Source organism: Thunnus maccoyii, chromosome 13 (genome assembly GCF_910596095.1).
Source record: "Thunnus maccoyii chromosome 13, fThuMac1.1, whole genome shotgun sequence".
NCBI classification, from domain to species: Eukaryota; Metazoa; Chordata; class Actinopteri; order Scombriformes; family Scombridae; genus Thunnus; species Thunnus maccoyii.
This window is the reverse complement of record NC_056545.1, coordinates 9,834,875-9,858,166: the sequence shown is the minus strand read 5'-3', so window position 1 is coordinate 9,858,166 and position 23,292 is coordinate 9,834,875. Positions and strand designations below refer to the sequence as shown.

At 38.0% G+C, this 23,292-nt stretch overlaps 1 protein-coding gene across 2 annotated transcripts in view; it reads left to right on the top strand.

The window, feature by feature from the left end:
* Window positions 1-324: 324 nt before the first annotated feature.
* ppm1e (protein phosphatase, Mg2+/Mn2+ dependent, 1E) overlaps window positions 325-23,292 on the top strand; it is a 43,108-nt gene continuing 20,140 nt past the window's right edge. Inside the window, exons 1-2 of one of the 2 annotated variants that reach the window (XM_042431151.1) lie at window positions 325-2,245; window positions 2,337-2,565. In XM_042431151.1, the coding sequence (XP_042287085.1) occupies window positions 2,381-2,565 (185 nt within the window). In that variant the 5' untranslated portion in view covers window positions 325-2,245; window positions 2,337-2,380. Of the gene's footprint in view, window positions 2,265-2,336; window positions 2,566-23,292 lie in introns of both variants that reach the window. The other variant, XM_042431150.1, reaches the window with a different exon arrangement.

Sequence of the window (23,292 nt, the reverse complement as noted above, 5' to 3'; positions counted from 1 at the left end):
TGCTCCTCATCAGTTATTCAAGACTTTCAATGCTGCACCTAAAAGCCTTTAGAAAAGACTGGTCATGTGACCAGTTGCCATAAATATCTTCCCACTGCAATAAAGCATATGCATTTATTAAATCAATACAATAAGTGGGAGCTATAATGACTACATTCACAGCGTGTACTCAGTTATTCCAGACAACTTTATTGATAACAGTCATATTCAAAAAACAGTAACATATAAACAAGTATGAAAAACAAACAGAGCAAACAAAATATCAGAAATTTGGTAAGGGGGATTGTGCATGAATAATTAAGTATCATTAGTTTTTAAAATAATATTGTATGTTTTAAAAGTTGTTTGGGTCTTTGTTGCTTTTTTTATTTAGGTAGGTAGGTAAAGTTCAGTTTTCGATTGGTCCATTTCATTTTATGTAAGTGGAATTTGCCAAAGATTATAAACAGTTGGACTAAAAAGCTACTTTTCTTGTCCACTTAGTTATTTTTTAAAATAAATTAAAATATCACTTCCATAAAGCGTGACCATTTGACCAGTTTTTCTAGATAGAAAGTTTTGCATATCAATCCAAAATATTTTCAAATACATAAAATGGAAAAATCAATGAAAATGCGTTCCTTGTTTAGACCACAGAAATCACAGGAATAATTAATATTCAGTTTAAACCTGCCCAGAATGTGCTTTATGGGATATATTCCCTGTAAAAATCTAATTTAATATGATATTTATCTGATATTCTCCATCAGCCTTTTTCCAATTCAAGTCACCATAAATAGAAAACCAGAACATTTGCAATGTGGCAATATTATTATCTACAAGGATACTCCAGATATGTTTATTACAAAATTTTAAGACATCCAAATCACCAACGAAGGTATTCCTTCTCTAATCTGATGACTGACTTGTGACATCATGAGAATTTCTCAGAACCTGCAAAGCTGAAAACCATCTTTTTATTTTATTTATAACTTTATTGACAAAATTGAACTTACAACAGGTTTACTGTTTCAGCAACAGTAACAAGGCAATGTATGCTCAAGATAGTACACAGATAATATTACATCAATAAAGAAAGAAAACGCAAAAGAAAAAATAAACACAATAAAATAATCAAATTTGTTACATAAGGCTCCAGTTTTCAGAGCTGTAGAGTTTGTGCAGTATTTCAAGTGTGTCCAGGTAGGACTTTAATTAGGACATGAAGCGACAGTAAGGTTGGGTTTACTGGCGTGTATGTGAAATTTTGCTAATAAAGAAATAAGATTATTATTTTACCTTTATTTTTACCAGGAAGTCCCATTAAGATCAAAAATCTCTTTTACAAGAGAGACCTGGTCAAGGTAGCAGCTGTACAAAATCAAAATGCAACATAGACATCGTGATAAACAAAAATTCACAATAAAACAGAGGAACAGCTATTCAAACACAACTTCATCCCTCCATCACCACATTCTTTATGATGCCCTGAAATTCATCAATGGATATAAATGTTTTTCTTTTTGCAGATTTACAGACACGTTTTCTTGACAGGCATTTCATCAGCAAAAAACAAACAAACCCTGAGCTGAGTTGAGTATCTAATTTTTGGTAAAAAAAAAAAAGAAAAAAAAAAGGTCACAGCCTACCAAAAAGTCTGACTAAAGGTACAGTCCCAAAAAAAGCTGAGTTATCATTTCATCTGTGTGGTGACAGAAGGAACCAAGAGGGTCAACATTTAGCCTGCATTTTACAATAACTGGACAACACCTGTGCATTATTTTCAGACACCTCTTGCACCTTATTTGAAACAAAAAACAAACAGACAAAAAATCCTGAGTAATAACCTTGTTTTTTCCAGTCTATCCCAATATACAGATTATTCTAAACAAATGCTAACTGTGCCCATCTGGATTATTTCCCTTATGATTCATTATTAGTTTGTATTTATATAGTTTTTATATGTATAATTCTGGTGAAGTAGTGCTGAAAACCATCTTCATCTTCATCTTCATCGTGTCTCCAAAAAGCTCTCTGACGTCAGAGGAGCGGAGGCTGTGCTGCGTGCGCGTTCATGACCTAAATGTGAACCGTCCTCTCTGACGTCACCGCCCTCTGATCATCCGAAATCCCTGATAACGCGGTGCGCGCTCCCGCTCTGCTCTGCTCTGAATGGGGGCTCAGTCCAGCCTCAGTAGTATATCCGCTCCTCCAGCCCGGTCTGCTGCTCTCAGACGCACCGGTCGCCGACAGCCCCGCTCCTCCGGTAGTCCACACTCATTCAGGTAGTCCGGTTGCGCACTGACAGCCCAGCTACTCCACTTCTGACTCTCTTCTCTCTTTGCCCGGCAAGTTAGTGTACTGACGGGCGGAGCTGTCTCTGTCTGTCCAGGAATGAGAAATGATGGCCGGCTCTGCAGCAGAGGAGAAAACCTTCCGACGGTTCCTGGAGCTCTTCCTCCGGGAGATGAGAATGCCTCTGCAGGAGAGCGACCCGGTGCCGACGCGCCCCTTGTCGGACCTGGTGACCGAGGACGAGGTGGAGGGGGAATGCCTCGACCTGTGTCTCCAGTTCCTCTACAAATAGTTAAGTGTCCTCTTTTCTGTCATGGCATGTTGTTATTTCCGTGCGTTAGTGCATCCAATGAACTCACTATAGCGGATAAATGTCCGTGTGGGGTTTTTTTTGTGTGTGCGGAGCTGTGTTGAGGTGAGCGGGCTGTGACCTCGGCTGGGTCCGGATCAGATGAGCCGGGATGCCCACTACCTCATACCATGCTGGGTGTGTCCAACATCAAGTTTATATTAGAGAAACATTTGCTTAATTAAAGCTTAAACTGAAAAAGCTGCCTCCACTTGTCTTACACTGTATTATATCTGTGCACAAATCTTGCGCCGGCAGTGACAGCGCTGGAGGTCTACAAAAAAGGTGAACCCCTGGTTTTGCGTAACAGCACGACGTCATTATGGTGTAGGAGGGGGAGGAAGCCATCGCCATCACTGCTGAGCGCATCTTCATGTAGGCTAAAAATAACCCCACCGGTTACGTTATTAGCCTCAGTCGTCAGACTGATCGTTGCGCTCTTAAATAAAAAAGGCAGGTGCAGTTGTCACAAACTGAAAATGCTGCTTTTTTTTTTAGGGGGGAGGGGGTGATAATTGTAGCTGCTGTTTGCAGTTTTCATTTTGCAGATCAGTCAGTGTTGTTTTCACCCAAATCTTATTCAAAAGGGGGCTCCAAAGGAAAGAAGACATTTTCACCGAGAGGAAACATCAGATGTGTTTTGACAACTGAATCCATACTGAAAAATGAGAAATGATACCATATTTATGTATAATTTTATTTGACAGCCCCTGAATGAAATCCTTCAGAATTGAGTGTTTGAGACTGTAAAATTTAATCTGTATATAAAGACTGTATATAAATAAATATAGACTGTATATAGATATATATATATAATTGTCAAATGCATGAGGTCTCTCCCGCAGACTTTTTGAACCCTTTATGCACACTTTCTGTAAATCCGCATTTCTGCAGACTTTGCCTGCAAGAACTACCCACAGTTCATAGCGCTGTGGCTGTTAAATACAGGGTTACCAGGGGAGGCTTGGAAGTGTAAAAACCCCCCCAAAATGATCTTATACCATTTCTAGCCCTCGCAGCCTCTTGCACTCAAGCACTTACCAGGTGATGTCAATTAAGTCCGTGAGGGTTCAGGGTTTAGGCTTTAGAAAGGGAAAATTGGGATTGGGCTCCAGAGTTCCTGCTTATGGTCAGCGCCATATTTTCCGCTTGGAGCCAGGACATTCCAACGCAACGCTAACTTACCGAGAACACTGTGCGGTGCAGACTTATACCAACATTTGCTAACTGACATGGCAGATATCATTATCAAGTAACATTAAACTTATCGAAATATTGCGACAATAGTCCCAGAGCTGGGGAGTGAACTGTCAATCACAGCTGTCAATCAACACCCACACTGCAGATGTCAAAGCTATTTGTCTTTATATCTTATTAATTTAAAAAAAAAAAACACCAGCACACTTATTAGAGGGCCTGAATTTAGAGATTGAGACCATAATGACTTGTTGACAAAAATGATTGACTTAGTATTTCATAAGAGAAGTTGATGCCTCTTGAAGTTTCTGGAGTCTATTGGAGCCAGCATCTAGCGACAGTCAGTGGTAATGCACTTTAAGGGACTTCCGCACTGACTTCAATTTCAAGCCATGGTTGTTTCCACTTGGTCAGAAACAGTAAAACTGAGACGAGTCGGGCTGAGAGAGCTCTGCGCCTGGCCTGGTTTAGAATCCAAAATAGGTGCAGAAACTGTGCTGGGAAGAGCAGGGTGGAAGGACTCATCTAGGGCACCTAATGGCAAGGGGACTGCCTGCATGTATGTCTGAAAATGACTTTATTGAGTGGCCAGTTTGCACATGTCTCAGACCCTTTACGCATATTATGCTTGTCTTGGTTTTCCTCGCTCTAATCATTCCTCCTGTTCATACTGGCTATTAAGAGATCCCCTTCAATTGTGCTGTCACTGTAAGTTATGGGGGCCAAAATCCCCAGTGTCCACACAGTCAATTTGTGCAAAAATGCATTTAAAAGTTTATCTGAAGCTTATATGAGGCTTCAGCAGTCTGAGTTAGTCATATTAAGTGGATATCTGCCACATTTACAGTCTTTTTAGCATCAATTTCCCACTTTATGTTTCCCTGTTGAGCTGTGGTGGAAGTATAGTAACAAAAAGAGGAACTTTGGCACTAAAAAGACTGTAACGTTGAAAGATATCTACTTGATTTGACTAATTTGAATGATCTGAAGCTTAATATTAGCTTCAGATAAACTTTTAAATCCATTTTTGCACAGAAGGAGGACTGTGGATTTTGTCCCCCATCACTTCCATTGTAAGTACATTATGAAGGGATCCTCTAACGGTCAGTATGAACAGGAGGAATGATTACAGCAAGAAAAACATGTTTCAATGTTCATTTGGGCACCTGACTGTTGTTTTAAGAAAAATTATGAACAGTCCTTCAACAATGTACTTTAGCAGGATTGGAGAGCATATGTTGGTGGCAGGATGGCTCACAAGCAGACAGTAGTGCCGTCAGGTGTTTCCACTGATGGCACAAGAAACTGGAGAATAGGAAGTGGTCACATGTTTTACCACATCCAAATTAGCAATAGTTCACTACAAGTTCATATTGCCTTTGTCACAATGTCCCATTTGTTTGGTTGGTGACATTTCGCACGGCTTACCTTCCCCTCCCATTGTACTGTTGATTAGAGTTGCAACGATTAATCGATCAGGTATCAACTATTAAATTAATTGCCAACTATTTTGATAATTGACTAATCATTTTAAGTCATTTTTACAAGAGAAAACAAGAGATTTGAGGACATAATCTTGGGAAAACTTTATCTTTTCCAAAGAAGACCTCTTTGGGAAGCACTTAATTAACAATTTTCACCATTTTCTGTAGATTAATCAAGAAAATATTTGACAGATTAATCGATAATGAAAATAATTGTAAATTGCAGCCCTAATCCGCTACTATATAACATCATGAAAGGGGCCATCTATCCCAATAAATACTTTTACTTTGATATTTTAAATACATTTTATGACAATATGTATGTACTTACATATTTTCTACCACTGCTTTTTCTACAAACATCCAATAATATGTCTTTTAATTACAATGTGGACTCTCTCTCTCAACTACAAACCTTCTGATGTTGAGCAAAGCTGATAGAAACAAGTTAAAAACGTGTGATTACATGATGACTGGGTTTATTTGGTTTTTTTGTTTGTTTTTTAGTGGACAGCTCTCCAAAGCTCATTAGAGCAGTTAAGTTGGTGTGTGATTCCTCATGTACAGTAAATGTTGCTCCTGCTCCTGACCAGGTTTGGCTGAGAGTCCGTCCAATCTGGCTTTGTGAAACGGCTACTAGCCAAACTTACCAAAATAACTCTAGCTCACTGCCTTAGCTTGCTCTGTGAAATATCCCTCTTTCTCTCTCTTCTGCCCCGAGGCGGTGTCTTATACAGTACATTTGGCCTGTTGGAGCCTGTTGGAGTCTATGAATCACTGGTTGGCTCCTCTCCAAGTGGAAGTTTATCTTAGGAGACACTACCAGGAGCTAGTACCTCCAGATGATTTCAAGGTCAAGGTGCTCATTTTTGCTGTTTTATGTGCAGAGCCGACAGAGTTTTCGAGCTACCTATTGAATCAATTTTATTCTTTAACTATAAAGAATAAAACTACAGCTCAAAGATATATAATCATCTTATTTTGGCTTAGAAAGCAGAAACACAACTTGAAAATTAGATGAGCAGCATAACATATGAAATATTAATAAAAATGTATCTGACACATTCAGTTAACAGCTGTATCCTACTGTACTTCAAGAGCTACTTACTCCAAAAACTGAAGGCCCTTTCACTCAGAGATTAAACAGCCTTTTTTGTCTGCTACAGCATTCATCCGCTCTGTAAATCATTTGTCCTGTGTTCTCCTTTGAGAAAAAATCTCACACCAAAAGGGAGACATTTCTATTTTAAATTCTTTGATTTCATGATGGTGACTCTTAGTTTTGCATTATTTCAATTAAAACTGTTCCGTCATCCGCTTACGTAAGCTGGAGTCCTTATTTCGATACAGCAAATCTTGAATAAAGCGATAACGCTCTATCATAGGCAGAGCAGACGGAAAGATAAAATTAATAAGTGATTTGTTAGTGTGGCGGCTTAACAAATCTGAGTGTTCTGCCGACTGTGAATGAGTGTGGGAAACTTTTACCCAATATGGGTGCTAGAGGAAATGTCAGAGTGTCTCCAAAATCGTGAGGAATCATCTTGTGAGGATCATTAATATTTACAGCACATTTCATTCCAACTTCCCACTCACAGCTCAACATGGAAGACAGGCTTTGGTCCCATTACTTCAGCAGCTGAACTCATAGATTTCAATGCTGTCTGAGTATTTTAATGACTAAAATGAGCTGCTACAATTTTGTGGTCGCAGTCAAACGTGCAGACTCCTTTTCCTGATGAGAGGAGTTACAAGAAACACAGATCATGTATCAATTCTCATTGAGAGCTGATACACGATCTCATGTATCACTATTAACGTCGTCTGCTGCCGGGTGAAGCTGAGTTCTCCGTGAATTTGAGCTCACAGTCTGCAGTGAAAACATACATGTGCCAAGGTCTAGTCCGTGTGTTTGTTTTACACCTCTTTACATTGTATACATCAGTTGTCATAGTAACAACTCAGGCGTCCTTGCAGAGAATAATGATGGTGTTTTGTAGTCTGTCTGAATAAAGCAGAAGGCTAGCCATGTTTCAATCAGGTCTCTTTATATGTGGCAGTTTGATAACAGCAGGTTCCTGTTTTTTTTAAATTTGCAGTCACTGTGTTGTTTTGCTGTTTGCTTGTGTTGCTTATTGCTCAATAGAGTTGGGCAACATGATGATTAATACTGTGAAATTATTTAAATTTGTCAACCATTTGTGGATGTAACTAATGAATATTTATTATCATTTAATCTACTGATTGTTGTCTCAAATAACTGTTTATAAAATGTCAGATAATTAGTGATTTCATATAGATATAATAGTTGTAATTCTCCACAGCCCAAGGTATCGTCTAACAGTCAAAGACCCAAAGATATTCAATGTACACTTATATAAACCAGAGAAAAGTAACAAATCTTCGCATTTGAGAAGGTGGAAGCACCAAATATCTGGCATTTTTGCTTAAGGGGTGACTAAAACGATTAATTTTCTGTTGTTAATTTTTCTGTTCCGATCAGCACATATCTCATCAAAGAATAAATGCACAAGATTATGAATGTGACCACTTAATCGATGTCAGCTTTCAGTACATTTTGGTTGGTACCAAAAAAAACTAATGAGGTTCGATACCCAGCAGTAGTCAGGCGGGGCAGTGATGCTGGTTGTCTGAGGTTAAGTGTCAGTTTAAGAGGCGTTAGTTGAATCAGGTTTTGTTCGTGTTGGAATGAAATCCTGCAGACACGTGGGCCTCAGTGGTACGTGGATACGTGTTTTCTGGCAAAACCTGCTGCAGGTCTCGAAGCAGACTGATGGTATGTGTGTGTCGGCTTGTGTGGTCGCCAGCATCCTACATGGCTGTCTACTGTAGCTGTGCGGTGAGTGTAATGATAGTTGGAGGCAGCAGCTCTGGTGATTCATCCTGAAGTGTCATTAGTTTGTCTCTGGGTTGAACAGCTAATAATAGACTTCTGCAAGAAGAGAGATCCCCTCTGTATGTGTGAGTGTGTTAATAAGGGGCGGGTGAAGCACTTGGTATGTTAGAACGAGTTTGGGGGTGTAGACAGAGCTTATGTGTGTGTTTGTGTGTGTTTAAAATGACGCCAGTTAGGTTTTAATCCATTTTCTACCAGGCAGCTGGGAATCACATCTGAAAAAAAGAGGATGCAGTCTACTCCCCTTAAATACACTGTGATTTGGAAAGTGACGTGTGAAGAGTTTACTCTCAAGTACGACCTAAGTTGCGCTGCTGTGTGAATAAAACAAGCAGACATATGCAAGTTAAAGGTGTCATATTATGCTTTTTGTGATTTTCCGTTATTTATATACTGTTATGATGTCAGATATCTATGTTAAACACAATCAAAGTTCCTAAACTTGAGGCTCCCTGCAAGTCAGAACAAGGGCTTCAACCTGCTCTGAACGCTTCATTTGCAGTTTTTTTCTCCCTTGACGACAAAGTGACGTCGGCTCGTTGCACATGCCCTCAAACGGCTGTCTGTTCTGTGGGCTTTGTTGCTAAGGTTTCCATGTTTTGTTTGTGTTGTCCACTCGCATATTTCGGATTGGATTCCAGTTTGAACATGTACGGATGTATTTAAGAAGTTGACATTTCGAGTAAAGAACAAAAAAAAGTAGTGAAGCTTGTTGCGTAGATTGTTGACATGGCCTCTGTAGCCGACGTAAGTCAGCTTCCGAGAGTCGACCAATCAGAACAGAGTGGGCTCATTGGGTGGGGGGGGCCTTAAAGAGACAGGTGCTAAAATGTCCTGTTTCAGACAGAGGCTGAACTGAGGGGCTGCATAAAGGGTCAGTATGAGTTAAATAAGGAGTTTTTTGACTTGAAACTTTTGTCTGTTTATAAGAAAACCCCACAGAGCACCTTAAAGTGTATTTAACAACAATTTAACATCCTTGTGGCCGAGGCGGTTAAGACATTGACCATGAAGTTGCAATGTCCCTGGTTTGAGTCTGGCGAGGGACCTTTGTTACATTTCATCCCCCATTTTCCTCCCCTCACTTCTTGTCACCTTTAATCTGTTCCCTATCTGCTAAATGGTCATTCTGGAGATTAAATATACAATAAATCAAATGCACTATTTGTTCCTCTAGAATTAAGACTCTTGGCAGTCGTTTGACATCTCTGACTGTTTTTACTGACTGCTGATGAATTGATGATGACTTGAAGAGGAGTGAGCGGGGGAGATAAATGACCCTCAACACACACACACACACACACACACACACACACACACACACACACACACACACACACACACACACACACACACACACTGAGAGCTGATAGATAGTAATTGAGGGGAGAGCCTTTTTAGACCTCATTAAACAGAAATGTCTCCCACAGCTGTAAAGAACCAGGGGGTAGATCCGGCTTCCTCCTGCACACATGACACGCTCAAATGTGCACACACACGCACACACACACACACACACACTCACACTCACACAATTAGAGGAGTAGGCGGTGTTGGAGAAGCTGCTGGTGACGGATGTATTAGAAGATACGCAGACTGTAAAACTGCAACATCACTAATGACTGTGGACGTTATGACATCATGACAACCATCTTACCACAGTTTTACAGAACAGGTGGTTTTGTTCTCGTCCCCCCTTTTTTTTTTACTTCCATTTATTTGCGGCCGGCCTTCATTTGTTCAAAGTGACTGCATTATGTGAGACTAACACTGGCACCAATTATTGATTTAATGATAGTTATCAAAAACAATATTGTTCTTGATATCAATAATTGTGTAAAGCGTCTTTGAGTATCTTGGAAAGCACTTGAATGTATTCTTATTATTATTTTTATTTATTTATTCTTGATTGTTTTTCATGCTTAAATACACATTCAACTTGCTAATTTGATGACATCAATGTCAAAATTGAATCTAAATGTAATGTTAAGCTCATGAATTTTAAGAGTTCAGAGCTGAAACAATAAGTTGATTAACTAATTAGTTGATTGACAGACAATTATTCTGCAACTATTTTAATAACTGATTGATTGTACAAAACAAGAAATTTAAAGGGTGTGGGCAGTTGTAATGGGAATTTTTGATTGACAAAACTATTAATTTTCTTTTATTAAAGAAAATAAACTGCAGATTAATTGATGAAAATAATAGTTGCAGCGGTAGATCACTTACTGTTATTTTTCTAAAATGGCTTCAACATGGTGATCATGTTTGTTACATTCAGTATAAGATATTATTATATTAAGATATTATTATTAGGTTATTATAATTATTAGGCTTCTTGTTTTTTGTCAGTTGGCTGTTATTTTGTGAGAACGCCAAACTACAAAATGAAACTGTTGTCTGGTGACATTAGATAGATTATTTATGTAGCTTTGTGTGAGGCTGCCTTACCCACTTCATGGGATTGAAAAGGGAGGTAGTAGAAGTCAAAAGTTCACAATTAAACCCATCATATCAATATTTTAAGCTTTAAATATTTTAAGCTTTAAATATTTAACACCTTTATATCTTTGAATTGGGACTTGTGGAGTCTTTGGGGCGTATGAGCTACAAAATGTTCTGTCAGCCTGTAAAAGTATAACATTACCTCAGCAGCCACAGGGACACTTACAGCTGCCAACAGGATAATTCAGAGACAGTCATCTTTAACTTTAACACTGTCGATGCGAGGCAGTTACCGGTGGATTTCCATGATGGATATTTTTGCAAATTATTAAGCAATGCTCATGGATAAGGCTTTAGTGGTGTAATGTATGATGTAAGTTGTTTGAATTTAAAAAGTTAATGTACGAACTGTGTGTGAAGATTCTCAGTCATTGAGGTCATGGTTATCCAAGGAGGGTTGAATCGAGGGCAACTTGACTTCTTGGTTGTAGAAACTTGAAGATGTACAATGTACAAACTGTTTTGACTTTAAGAAAATACTGATTATAAACAAGATTGTACTGATATATTGATTTTTTTAAAGATTATACATCATCCCTGCCCTGAATGAGTCAAGGCCACTATCTGTGTATTGGTTTTTATGTTAGACTTTATATAATCTATTAAGACCAAGACCTATGTGAATTTGGTGCCTTTTGAACGGATCACTATGGAACTTTTTTCGATCGAGCATGTGATTTCTAATAGTATTGATCCAGCTTCAGCCATGATGGTTACTGTTTAGGATGTGGTTGGTTAGCTTCCCTGCTGGTCTGTGTAGGTTATTAAATGCATAACCACCTTTTCACCCCGTCCTTGTCAGAGAGACTGGTGAGCCTGTTCTTCACTTCCTACATGTTGCATTCGAGATTCTCACAGGGGTAAAGTGGTAAAACATTAATTAGTCGTGCTGGCCTGTTTGGAAACAGCAGGTGAACTTATTCTACTGTCATTGCTACTATTACTGTGGACAAGTGGTACCCAGGTGACAGTAGTGACAAGTGTGGCTGTCAGTTCAGCACCATGGACAGCGGCTCACAGCTGTTCAGTCACGCCCATGTTCACCTCATGTTGAGTCTGCGGGAAATATGAGCTTCCAACTGGAAGAAACTGAGTCATGTTACCATCCTTGTGGAAAATACAAGTGTGACAATTTATTTTATCACTGATTGTGAAAACAAGCAAACGTGGCAATGAATTCAGTAAATGATGAATTCATTTAAGGTATTCAAATAAACATTTATCACATTTTATTGGTAGTAAGCAATATCTGCTGCACTGAATTTGAAATTAATTTAATAGTTATGGGTTAATCCCGAACACTATTACACACCTTTTCATATTTATCTGACAAAACCTTGTGTTGCATAGTTGCATTGTTTCTGCCATTACACCTACTGAACCTCTTTGGTTTGACGCATAGCAGAGAAGTTAGCTCTTCTATTTCTGTATTTGGTTCATTTAAATAAATAAAATAATAATATTCATGTAGCACATTTCATACAGATGGATGCAATACAATGTGTTTCACAAAAAAATCTAACCCAAGTAAAAAAAAGTATATTAAACTGAATTTAATTTAATTATACTCAGTGTACTTAAATACATGTTTACTCATGATTAATTTAATTTAAGTGTGCTATTTTGTGCACTGTATATGTTCATGATCTATAAGTATTGCAAAAAAAAGAAAATACATTTACATACAGTACATACTGTAAAGAAAGTCTCTGTGTTCTGTTTGCGTCCGCTCGTGTCTTTTCATGGACTTTTAATGCAGTCGTGCTACATCTAAAATCTGAAAACACGCTCTTCACATTCTTTGAACGTGACCCACATGAGCTTTCTAACTAATGTCTCCTTCTTACATGTATGTACAAGTCTGGACACACATCTTGTGTTGCAACTTGGCTTGCTTAGCTTCCAATTAGCTTCCAAACAAATATACAGTGGGGTAAATTGTGCTGCTAACATCAGCTAGCTAATTAGCTAATCATTAGCTAATTAGCTGTAATACATCGAACATCTTAAAAATGTACCTGCAGGTATTAACAGCAGTTGGTTGATTTAGATGCTAAGTGGTCTTCAACATTACTGCTACCAAAACACTGTCAGTCATCGGCTACAGTTATTAGTGCAAGTTAGTTAACGCTGTGTCTCAGACTCTGGTCGCTTAGCTTAGTCAATCAAATAAACATTAACCAGCCTGCTCCTTTCTGCTATATCACATTTTTACTTCATTTTAGTAATAAACTAATATAATAATGATTAATTTAATTATTATAATTTGACAAAAATACATTTAGAATTACTTTGACTTGCCTTCACTGACAGCGTTCGCCCTGTTACACTGTTTTATTAAACTCAATATCAACCACATCAACAATCAGTGATTGGCATACCTCTGCTTCTGACTGGGCAAACCTTGTCCTCTGGTTCAAGGACAAGCTTGCTTTGTTTCAAACAAGCAAATTCCTCAAGGGCTTTATTAATGAGGACTTCCCTCAGGCCGTCCTGCAGAAGTAGGATGCTGCACAGGAGAGAGGAAACACTGCCAATACAGGAGCATGTAGCAGCATTAATGTCCACCTGCCTACACACTCTTATCACTCCTACACTCCAGGGACTGTTTTCACACATATTCAAAATGAGTGATTTTTTCATCTGTACAAACATGGAGCATTCTGTGCAGAATAAAGACCATTTAATTTATGAGCAATGAATATATTTTAAGCAGTAGCACAGCATTAAATGTGATGACAATTGAAAACATTCTGCATGAAATAAAGACGCGGATTAATGGTGGAATACATAATAACTCATGAAATATTAATTTATGAAGTGATTTTAATCCTTTCCGGAGCACACATACATATCAGTTTTGTCCTCACACCCCAATTTTAATCAAAATCAGCCCCAAATATTATTTTTTTAATAAACTTTTTGGTGCTCCAGTAATCACATCTAAGCAGGCAGCTTTTATTTTAAGGTGCATTTCTGTTTGTGGATGTTCCACTCTGCTCATAACTGGACTTTTATAAAGTGAGTGTAATGAAAGAATTCACACACAGTCCTGTAATTGGTTTTATGAGTAGCAGTTTGGGGACTCTGTTGTTTCATAAGAACCATCTCTTGTAATTTGGAGCTGGTTAATATGCCTTACTTATAGAGGAGTGTGTTTTATCATTCACATCCCCCTGGAATATTAATCATGTCTGATGTCCCCCTTGTGCACCACTAGAAAATGTCATTATTTATGATTTGGTTGTGGCCACAAGAACTGTATTAAAGGCTAAAATTATTCAAAAATCATCTTGTCCCTGAAGACTGTTCAGATTGTTTATTCAGAGAGGAATGTTAAGACTGTTCAATGGTGTAGGGAGGGTCACTTTTAGGATGTTTCTCAGATGAGAAAATGGCTGCATTGGAGAAAAGTTACTCAAATTCTGAATAAAGCCCAAATTTTTCTTTCCACATCAATAATTGTGAGGGTCAATGCAATGTAAATTTCCACATCTGTTCATTTCGTAAGATAGAGGTCTTCACGCATCCAAAATATTGAATAATACTAATTTTTTTAAAAAGGGGACCCGAGCACAGTCAGACCCAATCTAAATAAACCCGATGATAATTAGATCCAAAATGAACAGACCCTAATAAGAGAGAGAAAACACAAACACTGGCAGCAACACGATCAAGTTAACAAGCAGCTGCATTGGAAAATAGCAGCAATATAATAATAACGTCCGACAAACTAATGTAAAGTCATAGAAACTAATTCCAAAATTAAATTTGTTTATATGCTTCAACTAATTCTGACTAATTTATAGAAATACTTGAAAGTCCTATTTTCACCTTCTGCACCTACCATAGACTGTATACAAAGATGGACATAACTAGGTGTGACGTCACCCATTGGTTTGCATTGGAGCTAGTTTGAAGTCCAGAGTTGCAGCTTATGGTCGGCGCCATCTTTTCTGCTCTGAGCCAAGACCTTTCAAATAAAGAGTTAGGGGTTTTGCTTTGACACTCTGGAAACACACCCCGCTACCTTGAACCTAACGTTAATTACTACTGGGAACACTAAACGGTGCATGCTTGGGCTAACGTTAGCTACTCTGGCTAAATGGCACTAACAGGGCAGGTATTGTAATGTTACTGAAATATTGCATGACAGCATCCTGTGAGGTTCTTGTTAGTGTGAATTTAGCAATTGAGACCGTTGAAAAAAATAATTGACATAGTATTTCTAGAGAGAAGTCGACACATTTGAATGTGTGTCAATTGAAGCCAGGGATTTTTTGGAAGACGACCTGATCAGAGCTGATACTAGTCCGCTCAGATCCATTCTGGTCTACTCGGATATTAGACAAATTGACACACACACCCAAGACCTGTGGCATTAAAACAAGACCCTAGTTGACTTGATTAGACTGTGTAATAGTGTATATATTAATATGTGATAGTATCATTTTGAAGACTCTCTACTGCAAGGGCACAGACATCTGTACACAGCCCAAAATTTATGACTGAGTGGTGGGTTCATGTCAACAAGAACACTGACTGCACACGTGTAGAATACGTCCACATATGCAGACATCCAAAGAGTATGTAACGATCTGTGTGAGTGTCTGCTGTCTGCATCCGTTTCTGGATCTTATTAGGGACCTAAAGGTTAGAAAAGTGCAATGTGCATAGATGATGATCATGGTTGATCACTGTATTGAGGTTTATTAATCATTCTTACTCAGTCAAATGTAAACAATTGGCCATATTCCTTGTTCAGAAGGGTTTCCATCCTTTCCACTGCATCAGAGACTACTACTGTTGGTCTGGGTGTCTGCACAGAGAGGAGTGGGATCTGAGGGAGGGAGGGTATTTCCTTGAAATTTTTGTATTGGGCTTTTATTAGAGTGAGAGAAGACAGAAAATGAGGGGAGAGACAGATAGGGAATGACACGCAACAAAGGTCCCCGTCGTTATGGGACATTGTGGTTCATAGTAAGCACCTTAAGCCCCGAGCTTTTCATTTAATAAAAGAGGTCCATTAGCCTTCAAACCAGCTGGGTGAAGCTGTATTCATGGAGCAGGCTCTTGAGCATGTGTGACAATATGTTCCTCTTTCTGCTTTAATTAGAACATCAAAGGTCACAGCAAGACCCAGCAGGCGCTTCAATAGCAAGGTACTGCAATGTCATAGAGGAATGTGTTATGTGTGTATTACCACAGCAATGATCCAGAATAAAGCTGCAGTCCAGTGCTCAAAATGGATCCTATCTGCAGTGAGCAAACGTTAGACGATTTTGTCACTTTACTGCAGACAAATCAGACCATCCTCTGAAGTCCCACATGGACTGTCTCAGAACGAAGTGACCTCTTTTTGAGCTGAACTAGTTTCAGAACCTGAAACAATGGCTGCAGCTCTCATCACATTTAACGTATATAAAAACAACATCAGACACATCCATTGCTCTTGTGATACCTCTCCCTCCCATGATAAAGCATTACTGTGAGCAGACCGAGCTTTAAATGAAAGTCAACATACGCTTCTTCAGCGTTTGAATGGAATTTTTGAAAGTCCTAGTTTTTCATGCTACCATCTGTCTGTCTACTGGCTTTTCACTGTTTAATCAGAGCAATATGAAGCCAGGAGATTTGATCCCCCTGGAGATATACTTCCTCTGAGGCTTCTGGGAAGTTACTGTATGGCTTTCTAGAGCACCTCTGAAAATTGTTTGAGGCCCCCGGCACCCTCCGTTCCTCTTTAAAGGGTTTTTCTGTGACTTTGAGGCATCCTGTCTTGGAAAAACTCGGGTCTGCTAATGACAGATCCTGTAATATTTTAAAAGACCATATTCAAGACACAAAGAAGTCCATGCTGGAAGCAATGTGAGAGTGTCTAGTGCTTTTCCATCATGCTTTGGGTGTTCTACATCTATACATCCTCGTCCTTGGCATGCTAGTTTTTTTATCCATGCAACTTCCTCTTCTATAGCTCTGGTCCAGGCTATCCCAGCCTTTGAAATTAGTCGCAGGAGTAATCCCTTAATCAGAGTGTCTCACTGGGATTACCACAGAGGGCATCCTCAGTCACTGCCCTCCACCACCACTGGCAATTGTTGAGCCTTCAGTATTTGATTTACACAGCATTCTCCAATAAGTACACCCAATGAAACACTAATAATAAACAATATGTATTGATTTGACCTTGCCCAGCTGTGATGTCAGTGTAATAAATTATTTGTTAAATGAAGCCTCTTATGTTGGACGATTGTGTTATTTATTTTGTGTGTTATTTTATTTAATACATTAATAATAGTGGTCGCTTTAAGCTTTATCTTCAATCAAAGACACCTGTGATTGTACCAAATTGGTTTTAACATTGGTTCACTGTGGCTAAAAAGCTGCTTTTAATTATTTGATAAATGAATTGCAATTATAGCTAATAGTTAATATTCCCCTGATTCCTTATGACTAATTGGTAGCCTGATATTCAGCATAATGCTCAATGATTCAGGCAGACGTTAGCCTCTCGTTAGCCATTTTCTGTCTCTTTTTTGATGATTTTCCATAATCAGCCATTAGCGTCTGACGTCTTCACTTCAATGCTTTTAGAGTTAATCACTGGCTAAAAATAAAGTTATGTTGTTCAGCCACACTAGCTGCATGGCTCTAGAGATGTCCAGTCCACCACTTTGGTCCAGACTGAAATATCTTAACAACTATTGGACTATTCGATTGGCATGACATGTTATACATGGTTCATGGTTCCCAGAGGATAAAGCCTATTGATTTTGGTGATCCCCTGATTTTTCTTCTAGTGCCACCATGAGGTTGGCATTTATGATTGTGAGTGAAATTGACAGCTATTGGATTTATTTTCATTAAATTTAGTTTAGACATTCATGTTCCCTTCAGGATGAATTGTAAAACTTTGGTGATCCCTCAACCTTTCCACTAGCACCATAATCATCAGATCAGAATTTCTGGGGGTCTATGGGAATTCACTCGCCAGCCTCAAGTGGCCATTCGAGGACACTGTAGTTTTTGGCACTTCCTGTTGGCTTCATGTTTCAGCCCTGGAGGTTGCCGCTTGGATAAAGGTTGTTTTGCACACCACTGCTGCTACTTTATAGACTCATTGCCACATGGTGCGTCCTATTTATATTGCACTCTATCTATATCTAACACCAACATAGACAATATTCACCTGTACATATGTTTTACATCTGACTCCTTCTACTGTACGTACTGTTTAGTGTATCCTCTCACCTACTTATATCAAGGCACTCACTACTGTTTGCACTATCTGGTTGGATACTAACTGCATTGTGTTGTACTGGTACCTACTGCATGCAATGACAATAAAGTTGAATCTGATCTAATCTAATCATGCCAACACGCTAAACTAAGAACATAAGCTTGTTAGCATTGTCATTGTGAATTGCATTTAGCTTAAAGAAACACAGTGCTTAAGTACTCTAAAAAAAAGACTCTTAAAAAGTCTTGTTGATTTACATATAATATAGTAAATATAATAGTAAACCTTTCTTGGCTGTAAAGGTTGCTCACATCAGTTAGACCGTTCATTCAGCTCTGAAAGAATTTAATGGATATACTGTACAGATGTTCAGTAAGATGTTCAGTGATTTGACTGGTGAGTTCAGATTGTCCCAGCATGCACTGGGGAGAAGGAAGGGAAACACACGGGACAGACTCTGGTGAGACATATTCACAATCACAGGCGTTTTAGTCTCCTGTTCACCAGAGATGTGGAAGGAAAGTAGAGCTGCCCTGAGGCAAACCATGCAAATACAGAGAGAACATGCAAACTCCACACAGACAGAACAGGGAATTACTAGAGCCTTCTTGTCAAGTGATACAAGCTATTGTGCTGCTTCAACAGAACACACAAAGTTTGATTGAACAAATCTTACAGCTAAAGGCTTTTTCTGAAGTTTTACAGAATAAATGACTAATCTGTTAATCGAGAAACCAATCTGCAGATAAATCGATAATAAAGATAATTGTTACTTGCTGCCCTGATCTGATTTTATTCTATTTTGAATGACTTTCATTTTTCTCTTATTATCGTGTTTTTTTAAATGTTGTTCTGATGCAGGTCTTGCACCTTTTCACCTTTGAAATGCCCCTGTGTTTGAAAGTTGCTATACAAATAAACTTCGATGTGATAACAAATAGTCATACAGTCCAGAAAGTAAGCATTTGGACAGTTACACAGTTTTTGATCTTCAGGCTCTTTGCTTCAGTACATTCAATTTGAAATAAATAATGGATACTACAATAAAGTGCCAAGTTTCAGCTTTAACTTGGATAGGTTTACATCAATATTGAAACAACTGTGTGGGAGATATAGCCCTTTTAACACATAGCGCCCAAAGTTTCCTTTGATCCCCTAAATTTTGGGCACTATGTATTAAAAGGGATGTAAACCGTTGGCACTTTAATGTAGTACCCATTATTTTATTTTAAATTGAATGTGCTGAAGCACAGAGCCCGAGCAACAAAATATGTATAACTGTCCAAGTACTTACTGTCTGGACTGTATATAAAATTTAGTAAGTTGTTACAAGTTATGTGTACTGTACATAAAACATTGAGACATGTTTAATCACTATAGTCTCAGCTTTTGACATTTAAAAAAACATTAAAACCATTTTATTTACAGCATGGAAAGAATCTGTGGATACATTTTAGTAGCATTTAAAAGAGGACAAGTAGAAGGTTTAGTGTGTATTTCACAATAGTATACATTGTTTATACTATGGCTCAGTAGCAATAATGTTGCATGTTAATATTAATTATTGCAAAGAATATTTAAAAGTAGATGAGTGAAACAGTGAAGATGAGACGTTCCAGGTTGACAGTAAGATACCAGCAGCAGCAGCAGCAGCAGACTTTTACTTACAGTCCAGTTTTACAGCGTTGCAGTCAGTTTTAGTTCATGGGTTGTAACTCTGCAACACTGGACTGTAAAGAAGAGAGAATCACTCGTCTTTCCAGCAGTGGCTCACATCGATGCCTCTAAAACAGGCGCCTTAATTAATTTCAGCTCTGGAGAGGCCCCATTTTTGGAAGTGCAATGACCTTCAAAAGTGTGCAGTGTCCTCCTTTCCCTCTCACAGCATTATGGATAGACACTTTTGCAGAAGCTTTTCCTGCCTGCTGCTGCTGCTGCCGATGCCCCAGACTGCCGTGCTTCTTTGTTCACACAAGGTGCCCATAATTCAAATGATGAGTCATATGTTTGTGGCAGATGAACTGAATGCAAAACAGTCTAGCTCACGTTATAGTCCAGAATCCCTTCCTGTTTGACCTTGAAAACTGCATTTTAAAGCTGCTGAATAGGGAAGAGAGGGGCAAGTACAGTAGAGCCCATATACAGAGTAATTATCTAAATGAACACCTGGAGAAAGAGATAGATGTCAGAAAGTGTGATTTTAATATCTGATTTAATTATGGTAAAGACTTAATGATTATCAAACTGGAATTAAGCACATTTTAGGCTTTATTGTATATTAATACAAGGCTGTATACGGAACATTAATGGGGTCATAATTTATAGTGGACCTAAATTACTGTGTGACCTAGTTTTATCAAAATAAAGTCTGTGTGGTTAAAAGTGCCACTGTCTCTTGGGCAAATTGTGCAAATACCAACTTCACACTTTTTTTTTCTTTTTACAGCATTTTAGGTGACAAAGTTGACAACATACTGATGATTTAGCTAGTATGTGGTATAGGAATGTTTTACTCTTGTAAGTACAGAAGCAACTAATTAATCTTTTACTCTGTTAAAATGTCAGAAAACAGTGAAAAATGTCATATCACAAGTTCTCGGAGCTGAAGCTGACGTCTTCATATTGCTGGATTTGTCAGTCAAAAGCCGAAAAATGTTAAATTTGTAATCATATAAAACAGAAAAATGGAAATCATCACATTTGAGAAGCTGGGGACAACAAACGTTTGACATTTTGGCTTGATAAAATTACTTAAACCATCTAATATATTCTCAAAATTGTTGAAGATTAAGTATTTGTTTCAGCACTACTTTTAATTTTGAAGGTGTTCCCCAAATTTCCAGGCAGTCTACTCATTACATATGGAATTTATTTTTATGCAAAGCTGACATTTTGACCTGAAGGTGTCTCAAGAGGAAAGTGTGAGCCCAAAGTGGAAAGAGTTCATCCTCTGATGAGCATTAATGTGCTCTGTAACATTAATTATGGGTTTATTATTTGTGCTCATGTGGAAATTTTGGCCTGATGGCATCAAGGAAAATGTCAGGGGTTAGATTGATTCCCTGTGGACTATGAAGATCCATTGCTAATTTTATGGAAATAAGGCTCAATGTGACAAACCTGTTAGACAAAAGGTCACATCATCATTACCAATAGTGTAATATTGCTCTTCATGCAAACGACACAAGTTTAGAAGACATAAAAATTTAAAATGACAGACTAAAATGTCTACTCTAATAACAACCAAATGACTAATATACATTTTTATCAAAACTAAATTTAAACTAAATTAAATTCAGATGCCAAAATTAACACTGATCAAAGGCTTTCTTGGCATTTGTATCCTGAAGTCATTTATAACAGTGAATAAAGCTGGTTTAGTGCATGAAAGCCCGACTGAAACGTCTCTGAAATGCTACTTTAAAATACTCAAAAGATTACGCAAGAAGTGTGCTGCTTAAATTTTTTATGATTTTAATTACAAAATAAGGATTTTAAATTCAATTTAAGTTTGATAAGTTTTATGGGGTCGAGATTGTATTTATTTAGGAGACGTTTCACAACAGCTGTTTTCAGAGCCTCGGCTGCCACGCCAGTGTGCACGGAGCAGTTCACAATCACAGGCATTTCATCTTCTAAGCAATTTAATACTCTGTTAAAACAGATGGTCGGGATAGGAGCATGCTGAGGCTTGCACTAAACATTTCCCTTTTGTCTTGAAATGGCTCACTGTGTTGTTGAGAAGGATGGAAATGTTTGACTGTGTTGGTGTCCTGGGTTATGTCACAGAATATCAAGGTATGATAAATGATAAATGAGTCAATTTCAGAGAAAAGTATGGGATCCTTTTTCCCAACATAGCTGCAGCAGAATGGATGAACAGGCGGAGGGGAGGACAGTATACAAACAGATCTCTAAAAGGATAAGTCTGGTGATATTCTGTATTTTTTTTTTATTCTCAACAAATCCCATAAAAACATCAAAACCAACAATGATTTGATCCGACTAACGTGTGTTGTCTGATAGCCTGATAGAGCACATTACTCTGTGCCACAGAGCTCCATACACCATTCTGGTGTTGTAAATACTTAAAAGCGTACTGAATCCATCCTGAAAACAGTCCCCAAACAAAAACACTATTTACTCCTGTTTAGAAAATTGCTGTGCCTTTTTTAAAAGGGACATATCATGCCTTTTTTTGATTTTCTGTCATTTATATACTGTTCTACTGGCAGATATCTGTGTTAAACAAGGTCAAAGTTCCAAAACATGAGATGAATGAATGTAAAAAAAAAAAAAAATGCTCCCTGCAAGTCAAAATCTCAGGCTTTAACCTGCTCTGAACACTCTGTTTACAAAGTTAGCTCTACTTCCCCTTCGGAAAAAAACTGCAGCTTGTTTTTGTCTAAACATGGACTGAACAACAAAGCATAGTGTTGAGAAAGGTTATGGTCTAAAGATGGCTTTTTAGTTATTTATGTTACTACAAATGTCAATAGGATTTTGAAAGATTTCTTACTCCTGGAAGAGAACTTGAAAGTTCAGGTTTTAATTTGGCTCTCTATTATCCCTTCATCTCTACATTGTAGCATCTTTCAACTCATTGTTTTGGTTTTACAGCTTGTGTTTTGTTTCACTCTTACGGTTCTTATCAACCTCGTTTCCAGCAACAGCTGTTCCCAAGAAATAAACCCTCTAACAACCCACTGTATGCTACTTGAACAGCACCAAATCAAGCTAGCTGTTTGGTGTTTCCAGTCTTTATGATACGCTAAGCTAAGCTAATCGACTCCGAACTCTAGCTACGCTACTTAAAGCAGAGATGTGAGAGTGGTATTGTAGTGGCCATTTTAGGGCTGCAACTAATGATTATTTTTTATTATCGATTAATCTGTCAGTTATTTTCTCAATAAATATCAGAAAATGGTAAAAAAACAAAACAAAACATAGACTCTCCCAGGTGCATGGCTGCCTACCTACCTGTATAACCTGAGGTGCCTGAGTGTCACAAAACAAAACAAAAATAAAACAAAAAACTAGTAAACTGAAACTAAATATGCTAAACAAGCAAATAATGAAATTAGCAAAACTAGCAAAAGAAAATACTATCAAAATCTAGTGTAGATAAAGAAAATATCTAGAGTAATCAAAAACTCAAAGCTAATACTAATTACTATTAATACATCAACAAACAACCAATAAATAGCTCCTACGGGTATCGACCTTCTCATCTAACTCTTGGAAAGCAGGTGTACTGTAGTTCCCAAAATGTTAAAATAATTCCTGCAGGAACTAAATCTGGAAAAATGAAATGTGCATTCGG